Source organism: Mustela putorius, unplaced genomic scaffold, assembly GCF_011764305.1.
Source record: "Mustela putorius furo isolate JIRA1106 unplaced genomic scaffold, ASM1176430v1.1 tig00003942_pilon_pilon_pilon, whole genome shotgun sequence".
NCBI lineage: Eukaryota > Metazoa > Chordata > Mammalia > Carnivora > Mustelidae > Mustela > Mustela putorius.
Window position 1 is genome coordinate 7,237,546 of NW_025422087.1, and position 14,464 is coordinate 7,252,009.

The 14,464-nt window shown below is 40.0% G+C and overlaps 1 protein-coding gene across 7 annotated transcripts in view; it reads right to left on the reverse strand.

Moving 5' to 3' along the window:
• N4BP2L1 (NEDD4 binding protein 2 like 1) overlaps positions 1-14,464 on the reverse strand; it is a 57,086-nt gene that overhangs the window by 19,002 nt on the left and 23,620 nt on the right. For 4 of the 7 annotated variants that reach the window (XR_006603545.1, XR_006603544.1, XR_006603543.1 and 1 more), the window contains exons 2-5: positions 6,281-6,408; positions 5,878-5,966; positions 3,890-3,966; positions 1,718-2,811 (exon numbers count right to left, since the gene is read on the reverse strand). Coding sequence is in view for 3 of the 7 variants with exons in the window: in XM_045069549.1 (XP_044925484.1) it covers positions 2,553-2,811; positions 3,890-3,966; positions 5,878-5,966; positions 6,281-6,408 (553 nt within the window). In the remaining 4 variants the exon portion in view is untranslated. Of the gene's footprint in view, positions 1-1,148; positions 2,812-3,771; positions 3,841-3,889; positions 3,967-5,877; positions 5,967-6,280; positions 6,409-14,464 lie in introns of those variants that run through there. The other 3 variants (XM_045069549.1, XM_045069550.1, XM_045069551.1) reach the window with 3 other exon arrangements.

Genomic DNA, 14,464 nt, shown 5'->3' on the forward strand with positions numbered 1-14,464 from the left:
AGCCTCTGCCTTTGGCTCAAGTCATGATCCTGGGGTCCTGGGATCGAGCCCCACATGGGGCTCTCTGCTAAGTGGGAAGTCTGCTTCCTCCTCTCTCTCGCTCTGTCTGCCTCTCTTACTTGTGATCTCTGTCAAATGAATAAAATTTTAAAAAATCTTTAAAAAAAAAAACAAGTTGGTCCTCACATCCCAATCATTTTCCAAGTGATCCACTGTAGAACAGGGACTAAAACTTGAATCTCAAGTGAACAAAAAGAACTATAAGAATTTTACCTGAATTATAAGAATTTTATCTTTTTTTTCATTCCTAGAAAACCTGAATTACTAGAACTTCCTCCATTCTTCATTACCATTTCGATCATAGAGAGATCTCATGCATGCACTCCATTTTTATATGTTGTAAGTAATATAGTAATATTTTTATACATTGTAAGTAATAAAGCTGCATGAGCAAACTATGAGGCTTAAGTATATGTGGATATTATTCCCTAAGAAGAGACAATGATTACAAAGTCAAGAGTATACACTGATAAGGGATAAAATGTAAATGCAACTTGTGTTATTCAACAATCACTTAGTGAGAGCCTATCTTGTACATAAAGCCCTCTGCCAGCTATATGAACGATGTAAATATTCATAATACAAAACACTACAGGCTAAAGTTGAGTGTTCAAAAAATTATATATGAATTAGGAAACTTGAGAGAACAAATAGATCCCTTCTAGCTAGGATAAAGCTGGCAGCATTTAATCCTTTTAATGTTTCCAAAGCAAGTATTTCAGGAGTCATACGGGGGGGAAAAAAGACAAATAGGGAAACTACTCTTCCGAGCGCTTTAAAAGCTCTGGATCTAAACCTGGGGCCACTTCATAATGGTTGCATAGCAGTAAGACTTCAGTCATGTCAGGTGTTGAATGTTAAAGTAATAGCCTTTCTAATGTGCACAGATCAAATAATTTGAGCATATGAAATACAAGGTTGCTCTTTACCTTTATGTCTCCTATTTATTAAAGGAGATGGGCAAACAAGTTTAGGATATAGAAAACTGGTTCTTAATATGGTAGAATTCTAGGGTATTTAGGTAATTAATTTTTTATATCGTTGAACCAGAAAAAGTGTAGATTCAATGACAAATCCATAGAAAGCAATACCATATATAATTTTTAATAACCATAAAAGCACCATTATATAGGACACTTAAAATAATATTTCACAGAACATTAGAAAGAAGCTGTTGGCCAACAAGAAATAAAGCATACATCCTATATGGTCTTACTTATCATGGTCTCATACCAAATTAATCTGATTCTAACCTGTTGAGATTTAACTTGGAATCATAAATTCAGAATTGGTATAAGAGGGACATTCCAGAGTTGTGGCAGAACTTTATTGTCTTAATGCTACATAAAACACCAAGACTGGTCATTTTCCAATGCACATGGCTTTGACATACCCTTGTATGATTTCTGTCTTGGGATGTTTAATTATTTGCACTCCCAAACATTTGGGCAGCCATCTGATCACACACGTTTATTAATAGGCATAATTTTAAAAACTCTTAACTTTTCCTCTTAAAAATTAATGTTTTATAAAGTCAGGCTTCTTTTATTTACATGGTTAGCACAACAGCCAAAAGTTAATCAGGTTTACTCTTATTCAGTAAAGTGGTAGTTAAAACCAAGATGTGACTTTAAATAATGACACTGATTTTCCTCACCTTGTACAGCTGTTAAGGATCTGACAGGGGCTCCTGGGTGGTTCAGTCGGTAGCGCACCCAACTCTTGATTTCAGCTCAGGTCATATCTCAGGGTCATGAGCTTGAGCCCAACGGTGGGCTCCATGCTGAGCAAGGAGCATGTTAAGACACTCTCTCCCTCTTCCTCTGCCCCTCCCCTGCTCTCTCACTCTCTGTCTCTAAAAAAAAAAAATTTTAAAAGAAGGATCCAATATTTTTAACAATGACACATCACTAGAATAAAGGAATAATTTCCCCAAGTATCTACTTTGAAGGACAGTATTCCCTTAGATGTATGCTCTCTGGCATGTGCATTTTAAGGGAAAATCAGTATCATCATGACAGCCACACATCTCACATTTTGGGATACATAGATTATCAAAGTAGCAATGGCACTAATATTTTTCCTGCCTCCCACTTCTCCCCCACCTTTCCAACTTTCCTGATGAAGATGAATTTCCTGGAAAAGTAGATTACTTCAGAGAAAGTGGTACTAAAGCTTCTATATATCGAACTTAGGTGACTGCGTATGTGCATGGGCCCGTTCTCAGGTTTCTGTTTCCAATTTCTGGTCTCCCTAGGGAAAGGGACTTTGTTTAATCAAGTCAGCAGAATTCCCAGCATCAGACCATGCATATAGGATCACTGTAACAAATGCTTGTTGAAGATGAGTATAATGACTTCTGCTCAAAAACTTTCAGGTCCGACTATTTACACTGGAATTAGAGCTCTGAGGAAAACCGAACAAAGAATAAATACCAAAATTTGCAGTAAAAACTGATTTAGGAAAATTTCGATTGCATGTAAGATAGGCCTCTAATATCCATGGTGACAGCCACCTCTTCTGTTAAAGGAGCCCTCATTTGTGAAGCCCCCATGAGCCCTCCGGTTGGGAAACTCAGCGTACGGATTCCAGTATCGTGCGCCGTTGGAAGGTGAGGCGTTATTCCTGTCCTGGTTTCTGTTCATTCTGCCGGGCTTTTCTGCATGAAGCACGCTGTGAAAGGTAACATCGTGTTCATACCGCTCCTTCATTCGGTGTATTTTTTCTCTGGGGACTCCATGAATGTTTCTTCTACGTGAGAACAAATGCAAACATTTACTTAAGGCAGCGTATTATCCAAAGGAGTTACTTGTATTTTACATAGAGATGCACTCCCTCCTCTCTGGATTTAACTCTCACAGAAGCCTAAAGTCTCCTTAAGGAGTGATCTTTCAGGCTCCACTGCTGTTTTGCATTCCGCCCTGAGGCTAGCCAAGAGTAAGAGCTTCACCAAGGCTTATTTCTCGAAATCTCAATTTGGTGCCTCAAGACATAAAAGAACACTGGGAGCCCTTTTTATTATATATTTTTCGGTTAATCATGCATATCTCTATAATCAATTTGTGTCAGTCAGTCCTAGACACTACTAGATGCTAATTAAAATAATCTTACATTCAAGTGGGCATGAGAATCCACTGGGGATATAGCTCGAAATGCAATCACCAGAGATTCTCTGAAGAAGGCCAGGCAGTGAACTAGGATTTCAACAACCCCCTCAAGCAGTCCTGATGGGGGTGGGCCACCGGCCCACTCTGGAAACACTAACTGCTTGTAACCATAGAATGAACTAGCCTTATTCCTAAAAAGTAAATTCTGATCTCACTGATCACTTTAAATCACTGGCATTATCTCGTAACACAGATAGTGAACATCAGAACTCATGCACTCAGTCAAGTTAGTATTACTTGGACACGTATTGCTTTATAAATTAGAAGCAGCATCTAAACCGTAAATGAACCACAGACTGTTGAACAACTAAAGATCTTTATTTAGCCTAAACGCAGAAACACCACTGACATGTGCAATCCCATGCAGAGAAAAGTGCTTTCAAACGCTCATTAATGAAGAAGCATTTCAGCAGAAAGTTAAATGTGTCCTTTAAAAGGACTAAGTCTAAGCCATGGTTTAGCATTTAGCATTATATTAGAAAACTGACCCAAAACTAAAGTCTTCACATTAATAATGCCAAAGTTATCAATTTCCAAGAATTACCATTTCTGGCCTGAAAACTACCATGTCCATTTCCAGCCTGAAAAGATTCTTTTGTTCGGTCTGAAATACCTGAAAATAGCAGGATACATAATGAGGAACTAGAAAAACAAAGAAGTACCTTGCTAACTCTTGAACGTTGAATTTCCAGCGAGTGTCAGGTTCTCGGAATATAACTTCATAGTTATTTTCAAGTGCCTGATTTTTCAAAAGTACATAAAACATTGAAGACATGGTATGTATGTTTGGGAATGTTTATGCTGCCATTTCACATTTACTACAAATCCTTTCTACAATTCCTCTGTTTTTACCAGAAATCCAAGGCCTGAGTTTATCTTAACAAGTACAGTTGGTTCATTTCCATACTTAGCCACTCTCAGATTTTATTATGGTTCCAGTGATAAATTTTAGTCCATTTTATCTACTATGTAGGAAAAGTATAATGGTTTCTTTGTTTTGGACATTTAAAAAAAATTAGATAGCTCAACTGATTGTAAAATCCTAGTCATAGGTATGAGAAATGCATTCAGTGGCTTCTCAAAGTCCCTAATATGATTTTCATAGAGTTTCTTCTGTCAAATGCTCTGTCCCTTCCCTCACACCTTGATTAGAAAGTGAGGGTCCCACAGGAACAGAGCTTATGAAAGAAAAGTGATTTTCCCGTACTTTTTACAAACTCTTCCCGCCAAAAGGAACTTTCCCCTCTATGCAACACAGTTTGGCTCAGTGTACTTGTGCCCCATTTTTCTCGAGTTTAAAAAATGATTACAGTTTCCATATAAACATCCAATTATTCTTTGCTTTCATAAATTGACTACTACTTTTTTTTTAATCTCAGAATTGAACTTCATTATTGTTTATTGTGTTCTAAAACACAGAATGAAAAGAGCAAAGTAAAAAGACTTCCTCTTCATTCTTGAGATGGACTCCTCTAGTTAGAGAAGGATTCAAATATCATACATGGAAAATATCTAATTTCTGGGTCTAATAGCTGTGGATGGCTGAAAAAGATTGTACATTCCAGATAATACAAAATAAGAAAGGAAAATGTCCTCCCTCAAGCCACTCTCCACTAACTTTCGGTTTTGAGTCATGCCTTAATTAGACTATTCATGTTCCTGTTCATTTCTCTACCAAGTAGACTCTTGGTCCACGAACTGAAGTAACCACAAAGCTGATGTTCCTTCCTTCCTACATCCACCCAAGGTCCCACAGGCTGGGCCCAAGTTACCCTGATGGACGTACAATTCGAGAAAAGCGCACCTGTATAGAAGCTAGTTTGCCCCCAAATTAAAAAGAAGCCACAAATAGATGGGCCACAAGCCCCATTTCAGAGATATCCCCTTTACAGTTAGCCAAGTGGGGACTGTATGGGACAAAATGACACTACTCAGCTGTCTTCTTCCTGCCCTGTGTGTCTCAGGGTCTTTTCTCCGGTGTATATACCCCATAGGAAGTGAAACTTATTACCATAAGAGGTGAAATACGTCTGAAAAAAAAATCAGATATATTTCAAAATTAAAAATACGCACAATGTTTTATTCATCTTACTGTTCTTTCCTATTCTGACAATAGAGAGCTGAGTTGTTATCTTTGTATATTTATATTCTAATATCCTTTACAGTGCTAACCCTCAATCTGTTCTTAAACCCCCCAAAATAAATAAACAAATAAAAAGTGGCCCAGACTCTCCCACGGCAACACCACCCAGCACTGAAATCCCTGTCTTGCCAAAGACGGAAAAGTGTCTTCTTATCATCCACCACTCGGCTAGCATAGTCCATCCAGTTTCTCTGCAAGTCTCAGAGGGCACTACTGTGCACGTATGTCTCCCCTTGGGAAAACAATCAAGACAGAAGAATTCACAAGAATTGGGACCAAGGAGGATTTAAAAACGTACTCTGAGGTGATATTAGCATCTCAGCGAATTTCAGCCATCGAACAACAGAGAAACACTAATTAAAAGAAAACCTTTTTACCTGCACCCTGAGAGAGCTACAATTAATAAAGATGAGATCATGGCAGATCAGAAGAAGAGGAAAGAACAAATGTTGCAACTTTCTCACAAAATGTCCATAACTGAAAATTCAGAATGATGCTTCTTCCTACCATGACTGCATAGGGCTTCATTTCCCAGGCGTGGAGGTTGGTATTATCAATAATAATGGGGGATATGCCATTCCTCATTGCTTTTCTGGCTGCAACACAATGTTACATAACAGTGAACAACATGCAACAATCAGAAGGGTGAGCGTACTCCATATTTTGGTATTTTCTTAACACAGGTGTCCTCATTACACAACTTTAGTGCCACCTATTTCAGAACCCATTACCAATTGTTTTCTTTTCCTGGAATCTAGGGAGTTTATGCTCTGACATTCTGTTTGGGAGCGCAGGGGAAAATGGCAGAACTTTTGATTACGCTCCTTCTCGAAAACGTATTCATTCTGCAGCAGCTACGATCTATGTGCACAATAGGATTTCCCGGGGAATTTGGAAAGGAATTTGTCACCTCTTTTCTGGTTCCACTCGTGCGCTTCCTCCAGGAAGTCGGGATTGAACTCATAGGCACCGTCTTCCCTGAAGAAATAGTCATCCGTGCTGAAAATCAGGGCCCTGGGAAAGTCGTGTTGCAATTGTCTAGAAAGTGGGGAAATAAGAGATTGCTTTATGATTATAGACAGCCATTATAGAGATTATTTCCTTCCATCGCCAACATTCAGCAGCTTGTAATTATGAGGCCACCAGATTGTATGTTGTTGAAACTCAATTTAAGGAGAGATATGTTTATCATTTCTAGAAGGTACCAGTCCTTCACACGAGGCAGCCCTGCCCTTCCCCCCATCTCTCACCTGTCCCGCAAATCCCAGCTCCTTGGAGCTCTGGTCTCTGTAATGACCCACCTGAGACACTAGTTCTTGCTGATGTATGAGAGGCGGAGAAAAGGGCTGCGTGTGTGTACAACCCCTATCCAGGTAACAGTTTACATCTTATCAGTGACCTACACCAAGTGAGAATAAGCACACTGGAAGGCAAGAGGTAGAGCCAGCCTTCCCCAGGCCTTCTTAAACTACTCTCTCACACTCTCGAAATATGAAAATGTCACAGAAAAAAGGAAAAGGAGTGTCCCCTTTAAAACAAAGGAAAACAATAAAAAAGCTATTAAATTCCACACAAAATCACTTCCAAGAGAAGAGATTTCCACTTAAAATCCTTATTCAGGGGCACCTGGGTGGCTCAGTGGGTTAAGCCTCTGCCTTTAGCTCAGGTCATGGTCTCAGGGTCCTGGGATTGAGCCTGCTTCCCCCCTCCCTCTCTGCCTGCCTCTTTGCCTACTTGTGATTTCTCTCTCTCTGTGTCAAATAAATAAAATACTTAAAAAAAATAAAATCCTTATTCAGACAATTCGGGGAGAAGGTGGATATGATGGTAGGTAGTAACTGGGTAAATCTCTGAGCCTCATCTCATCATCTTTAGAAATGAGTATGATCCCCCCATCCTGCTAGATTACCACACTGATTTGATAACATGGGGAGTCAGGGGTGCAGTGCCCAACGCAACGAGTGTCCGTTTCTTTCCTTCATCCCTGTGGCACCAACAAAACTTCAGCAAGCAAACAGAGCATAGGACCAAATGGATATGCTCAGAACAGGGGCGCCTGGGTGGCTCAGTCGGTTAAGTGGCTGCCTTCGGCTCAGATCGTGATCCCAGGGTCCTGGGATGGAGCCCCACGTCAGGCTCTCTGCTCAGCGGTGAGTCTGCTTCTCCCTCCTTCTCTCTCTCTCTCTCTGCCTGCCGCTCTGCCTACTTGTGTTCTACTTCATCTCTTTGTCAAATAAATAAATAAATAAATATCTTTTAAAGGGGGGGGCGGGGAATAAAAAGGAAAAAGGTTGGAGAATGACAAGGAGAGGAAATGCAAGGAGAAAGCAGAGCTGCTCAACTGTTGTATGTTTGTCCTTCTCTGTGAGGAAGAGCTCTCCTTGATCAGGATGGAGCAGGGTACGTGTAAGGCACCAGAGTCCCAATCTTACATAAGCTCCTAAATTGCTCTGAAAGGCTTGGGTTGAATTCTAGACTCTTCTCTATCCAGTCAGGTGACCTCTCTCTCTCTAAGCGTTTCCCTGACCGAAAACCACAGATAAGCGTCACCACCTATGAAATGGAGCTTCGAGTGAGGCTCAGATGAGAGCAGATCTGAGGAAACGTTTTGCAAATGGTGAGGCACCTTGACAGTGTGAAGTACTAATATTGTATTAATAGTTATAATGTACATGATCAAACTTACCAACCCCAGGGGTAGATGTGCCACATAGTAAAGTACGCTGGAGGGTGTATGTAATCTTGAAATTACTGCAAGGGAATTCGTATGGCAGTGAGTGAAAGATATGAAAAACCAAAATAAAGCAAACACCTCAGTGTTCAAGAATGAGTGAACACATTCCAGAAACAGAAAACAAACAAACATCTCTGTCAAGATGCTTCAGCAGGCTTGATAGCATTTAAAAAGAACACAGCATAGCTGATGGGCTGAGTTGGTAAATGGAAACATTCAATGTGCATAATCTCATATCCTGATTTAAACAGGAATCTGATGGTGTCTCTCATGGCCTTGTGGAAAAATGTAGACGAGAAGATGATGTATTTTAAAAACCAGAGAATATTAGATAATTATCCAACTCATTAAACATTTACTGAGCATTTAATATATGCCAAGTATAGGGTGAAGCGTTAAGGTACCAAAAGAAAATAAAATAGCTGCTTTCAAGGAATTCACAGCCTAGCCAAGGAGCCAGACACAGACGACCTCACAGTGTAAAGAGCTGTACAGATGAAGGACACGAGAACTTGGGGTCGGGAACAAGTTCAGACAGCGAAACATTAAAAGGCGACCCCACCGGACTTGGATCCTGAGACACGAGAAAATTCCGCCGCTGGAGAAGGGGTTTAAAACCACGAACAGTAAAGTTCAGGCTTCAGGGCCTGTTAGGAGAACGGAGCTCTAGGGGAAAAATAAGAGCAAGTTAAAAGGGGCAAATCATATTTGCAGCGGTTTTCCATTCGGAGTGCTACACAATATAAGAGAGATTTGCTAAGCTGGACTAGGTCCAGAAAAGAGGGACCAGGTCAGTGTAAGGTCTGAAAACCATGGAAACCACGTCAGATGAGAAGAGATCATCAAAGGGATGTGGGGTGCTTAAAGTGGGAACGGATGATCAGAGTGATTCCTGATAGGGCTCCCAGCTCAAGAAGCCTGTTGCATGGAAAGGTAATGACCTGAGTTCATGGATCCCCAGTTTGGGTTGGGCTCATGGGGGCATTTCTGCCTGTCTTGCCTGGGACCATTCACACAGCCACAGTCATCTGACAAGGGACATGCTGAGTCTTCTCCGTGGGCCTCATCCGTTCACGTGTGGCTGCCTTTCGACCCGTGTGGTCTCCCGACCTCAGGGAGGCTAACCCAGGCCTCTTCACACACCCCAGTCATTCAGAGGGCAGGAGTGCAAGCAGTTAGGCTTCAGCCACGTTCTGCTGCTCAAAGCAAGGTGCTGTGGGGGCCCCCAGTGAAAGGGGAGGGAACTAAACCACGGGAGAGGTGACAAGGAAAGGCGGCCACTTCAACTCTACCACGGATGCAGAGAGTGACACAAAAGAAAAGTATGAAGGAGGTTTAATGAAACCAGTTTTCCTCATTTGCATGTACGTCTTTTATTTGACTTTAAAGATACTCAAGCCGAAAAGCCCAAATTGTAAGTCCAAATTTTAACCTCCAAGGCAAACAGTGATTATGACAACACCTTAGGAAAAAATCTAAAGGCCGCACTAAGAGGAGCCTGGGTGGCGCCACGGATTAAGCAACTGACTCCTGATTTCAGCTCAGGTCATGGAGTCAGGGTCATGAGACTGGGCTCAGTGCTGAGCTGGCTTGAGTCTCTCTCCCTGCACACACACATACACTCTCTTTCTCTCTCTCTCTTTTCAATAATGTTATCTAGTCTAAATAATGAAAGCTGCATTCAGAAGTTCAATAATAGTGCATAACTTATTTTCCTTATCTTTGTATATATACTAAGTTAAGCAAAGTTATGGATATTGGTTCCAAGAGTTTTGTTTTGTTTTTCTTTTTGGTTCCAGATTTGCTACCCTTCTAAATCTGGTTTCGTTTGTTTTCTTATTAAGTATGCCATTCATAGGTTTCATTGTGGTCTTTTACCATTTTCAGAGTTAAATTTTTCTTCTCGTGTACTGTCGGAGGCAGGCCCCTGGCCAGGGCGACCTCCGCCATTAAAAGATGGCGCCTGGCTAGTTGCCAGGTTAGGATTGCCTCGTGAGACTAAGCGGAACGCCCAAAGAGGAAGTAAACAGCATTGGTTGCTAGCGAAGTTGTTCGTTTAGGTGCACAGCCTGATTCGCTCCCTCCTGTACCCTGCTCGCTGATTGGTCATGTAAGCGTATATAAGTGTGTAGACTTGCGGAAATAAAGAGAGAAGATACATCTGAACTGGGGCTTCTTGTCGTCCTTGCCGGTTGAGGGCGATAGTGTACATAGTCTTGTCTACTTTTGTTTTCCTCTTTAAGGCTTATATTATCTATTGGAAGTTAAGATTCTCACTCTAATGTTTCCTTTAAAAAAGCTGTAAGACATGAATGTCCAATTCACATTTTATTTCAATACTATTTCAGAAAACAAAACACACACACACAAGACAAAGAAACTACTGCCCTCCATTGTAAAATTCTGCCCTAGAGTAAAAGTTACATTGTTCAGGGCCTCCATGGGGCTAGACCACTGCTCATCATTTCCTGAGAGATATCTGACTATATAGCCTCACTGGTCCTCCCAACCAACAGGCAGGCAAAAATATGAGCGTTTTCACCTTTACAGCTCTCACAGAACCCGGGGAGGCTGGGGGCCAGTGGGAGATTTGTCTGTGTGATCCCCTAAATGATCATTCCTAAAAACCTTGTTTTTACCTTCAGCTGAATGCAAATTAGCACTGGCAGGTACAGTGGCATCTGGAATCTTCAGGACAATAAAAGCTCTCCTAGCTACATAAAGAACTGATGAAACAGACAAATCGTGAATTTCTGAAACATAGGTGGAAGCAATAAATACCATTCCATTGGCTTCAGAAGTGATGAGTACAGTGCATCAGCTCTAGCTTTCTTTATGGTCAGGAGCCTCATGCATTGGGTAAATGAAGAGGATGAAAATAAGAGAAAAGGAAAAAATGGAAAGACAATTACTTCTACATAACTTTCACTTCCACAGCTCCCCCTGCAAATTATAAAATCACTGCTATGAGAGAAATTCGGGTACTAATCTTGATTTCAAACTTTTCACTCTTCTGTGTAATTTTTTATTTAATAACAAATACCCATGAGAACATATTTAGCTATCTATTGGTCACTCACTCGCTGACAAAGTCCAACGTTACTATGTAATTGTGAGTTGCACCCTCAACTTTTCTATGGAAGTCTCCCAACATGCAAAAGTAGACAGGGTAATACACTCAGACAGACTAATACAATCACTTCCTGTGGACCTATGACCCAGGTTCAACAATCATCACAGCAAGGGCACCTGGGTGGCTCAGTCAGTAAAGCATCTGACTCTTGATTTTGGCTCAGGTCATGACCTCAGGGTTGTGAGATCGAGATCCACAGACAGCTCTGAGCTAGGGGTAGAGCCTACTTAAGATTCTCTCTCTCCCTCTGCTTCTGCCCCTCCCTCCCGCACATGTGCTCACTCTCTCAAAAAAACAAAGCAAAAAACCACACAATTATCACAGCCAACCTCATTTCACCTGCTTCATACTTCATTTCACCAAACATCCCGTCAGTGTTCAGATTTCCCTGATTCTCTCATAAATATGTCCCTAGGGTTGATTTTTGGAAGCGAGAGCCAACAAGATCCACACATTGTACCCGGATGCCATATCCCTTATGTCTCATGTATTCTACTTTTCTTTATCCTTTTTATTTCTACGTGAACTTTCCCCCTGTAAACTTTCCTATTTAGGTGTTCAAACCCTTAGAAATAGTCAAAAGAATAATTTGATCTGCTTGCCCTTCATCTCCAGTCACCATTTGTCAACAGTTGGCCTCAATTATTTTCTCTTTCACATGCGAACTGTTGATGAATCATTCAAAAATTAACTTGCAGACATTGTGACACTTTGCTCCTAAACTCCTTGTCAAGTATCTCCTATGAACAAAGACATTCTCCTGCATAACTGCAATAACACGAGTGAACACGAATTTATCATAGCTGATGTTAATAGAATTTTTTTAATTTAAAATTTTTAAATTTCCCTGATGGTCCCAATAGTGCCTTTTATAGGTTCAATACTGCATCTGGTTTTATATCTCTTTGGTGTCTTTTATTTACTTTTTTAAGATTTATTTATTTGTCAGAGAGAGAGCACAAACAGAGGGAGTGGCAGACTGCGGGAGAAGCAGGCTCTCCACTGAGCAAGGAGCCAGATGTGGGACTCGATTCCAGAACTCTGAGATCATGACCTGAGCCAAAGGCAGATGCTTAACTGACTGAGCCACCCAGACACCCCTCTTCGGTGTCTTTTAATCTACAACTGTCCTCTTGCCCTCTTTGGTTTCCCTTTTTGAAGAATTCCAGTCAGTTGGCTTTAGAATACCCTCCATTCTGAGTTTTTCTGATGGTTTCCTCAGGACTAGATACATTTTTGGAAGGAAAGTACAGAGGTAATGTTTGTATACTTCCATTTGCACATCATAACAGTTTGTGCTGTCATGTTCAGTGTGGTCACTTGGCTAAAAGGTGGTATCGACCAACTCTCTCCTCTGTAAGGGAACATTGCTTCCCTTGTAATATTAGGTAACATCAGGGCAGGAGGGCTGGGATGGGGGGTGGGTGCTGACACTGTGAGACCCCATGTAATGATCCTGTTGTCCACCAAACTTCCCCTCAATGATCTTTACTCTCATTGCCAACCATTACCTGAATTGACTATTACATTAAGAACTGCAGAATATTGATTTTCTTCATTATGTAATTTCTTCTATATTTACTTCATGGCATTGTCTTGTGAAGAGGAGCTTTCTTTCCCCTTCCCTTTTAATAATCTTTTAACATCCTTATTCTTTATGATGTTCAGGTTGTCCCATATTTGGCCAATAGGTATCCCTTCAAGCTGGCTCCTGTGTCTTTGTCTACACAAACATTTTCCTTTCTAATTAGCAAAGAAATATATATTCACTGCAGAATATTTTTAAATAGAAAACTACAAAAACAGGAGGTTCCCATATTCCCCCATCTAAAAATAATTATTATCACTTTGATCTTTCCAGGAAATAGAAAGATAGGTAGTTGAGTAGATAAGTAGGTAGGTAGGTAGGTAGGTAGATAGAATTTCTTTTTTATCTGAGGTTTTGTTACATAAAAACAGAAGCATAATATAAAGTATACCAAGTTTTCATCAAATTTATTTCCAAAGCAATTTTCTCCTACCTCATGAAATATCTTGCTATGACATTATTTTTAATGAGTATGACATAAATACTCACTTGGATGTATCATAATTTACTTTTCCAATGCCCTGTAGTTAAGTATTTGCTTTGTACCAACTTTTTTGATTATCAGCAAGATTATTTTACATGTACTGATCATTTAGAGATACTCTTTTATGGACTGCATTTTCATATCCTTTGTTAGTAAATGTTACCTCCTTCTTACTGAATACATAGATTTCTTTTTAATTTTGCTTATGATAAACTCTAACATAAAAGTCTAAACTTTCAGAAATTTTTCTAGTCACATGTATCCATCTTTTACTTTCTATTTTCTTCCTCTGGTGATTCATTTACAAGTCCTTCCCATCCCAGGTTTATGTAAATATTCATCTTTGTTCTATTACATTGTACTCCCCAATCCATCTAAAATTTTATTTTGGTATGCTGTATTGGCTAAGGATCTAACTGGATTTTTCTTCCACATGGAAACCTGGTTATCCCAAGCCTATTAACAGAATACTTTGTCAATTCCCCATTGCTTTAAAACACTTTTTTTTTTTTAATGTACTAAATGGCAACAAATAACTAGGTCGGTTATTGGACTTTCTGTTTTGTTCCACTAAGCTTGATGTGTAAATTCTTCATTATCTTCTTTTCCCATATTTTCTCATTTTTTAAATTATATCCAGTAGTTATGAACTTTTCCTTTATATAATTTATACTTTTATTTTCTTATCTTGCTGAAGAGACATTTCTGACCGATACCATGTAAAATGATTTAAGTAGGGTCTATGCTCAAGATGAGGCTTGAACTCACGACCCTGACATCAAGAGTCACATGCTTTATGGACTAGGTCAGCCAGGTGCCCCAAGGATATCCTTTTCTAGATGTCTTTGATTCTTCTTCTGGTGGGCTAAATTTGATTGTTGTAATAAATTTTCTTTTCAATACTGCTAAGCACTACACAAGGGATTTTGCATATAATATCTCTCCTTAATCTTTATAACAATCTTATGAAGTAAATATTTTCTCTAGTTTTTGAAGAAACTAAACCTTCATGTGCTTAAATAACTGGCCCAGGTTTACACAGATTGGATGCTGTGCTGCCTGAATTTTACCTCAGATCTACACAGAGTCAGGATACATGGGTGTTATATACTTTGAGAGCTCTTGTGTGTCTGAGAAAGACCTTAAATTGTCTTC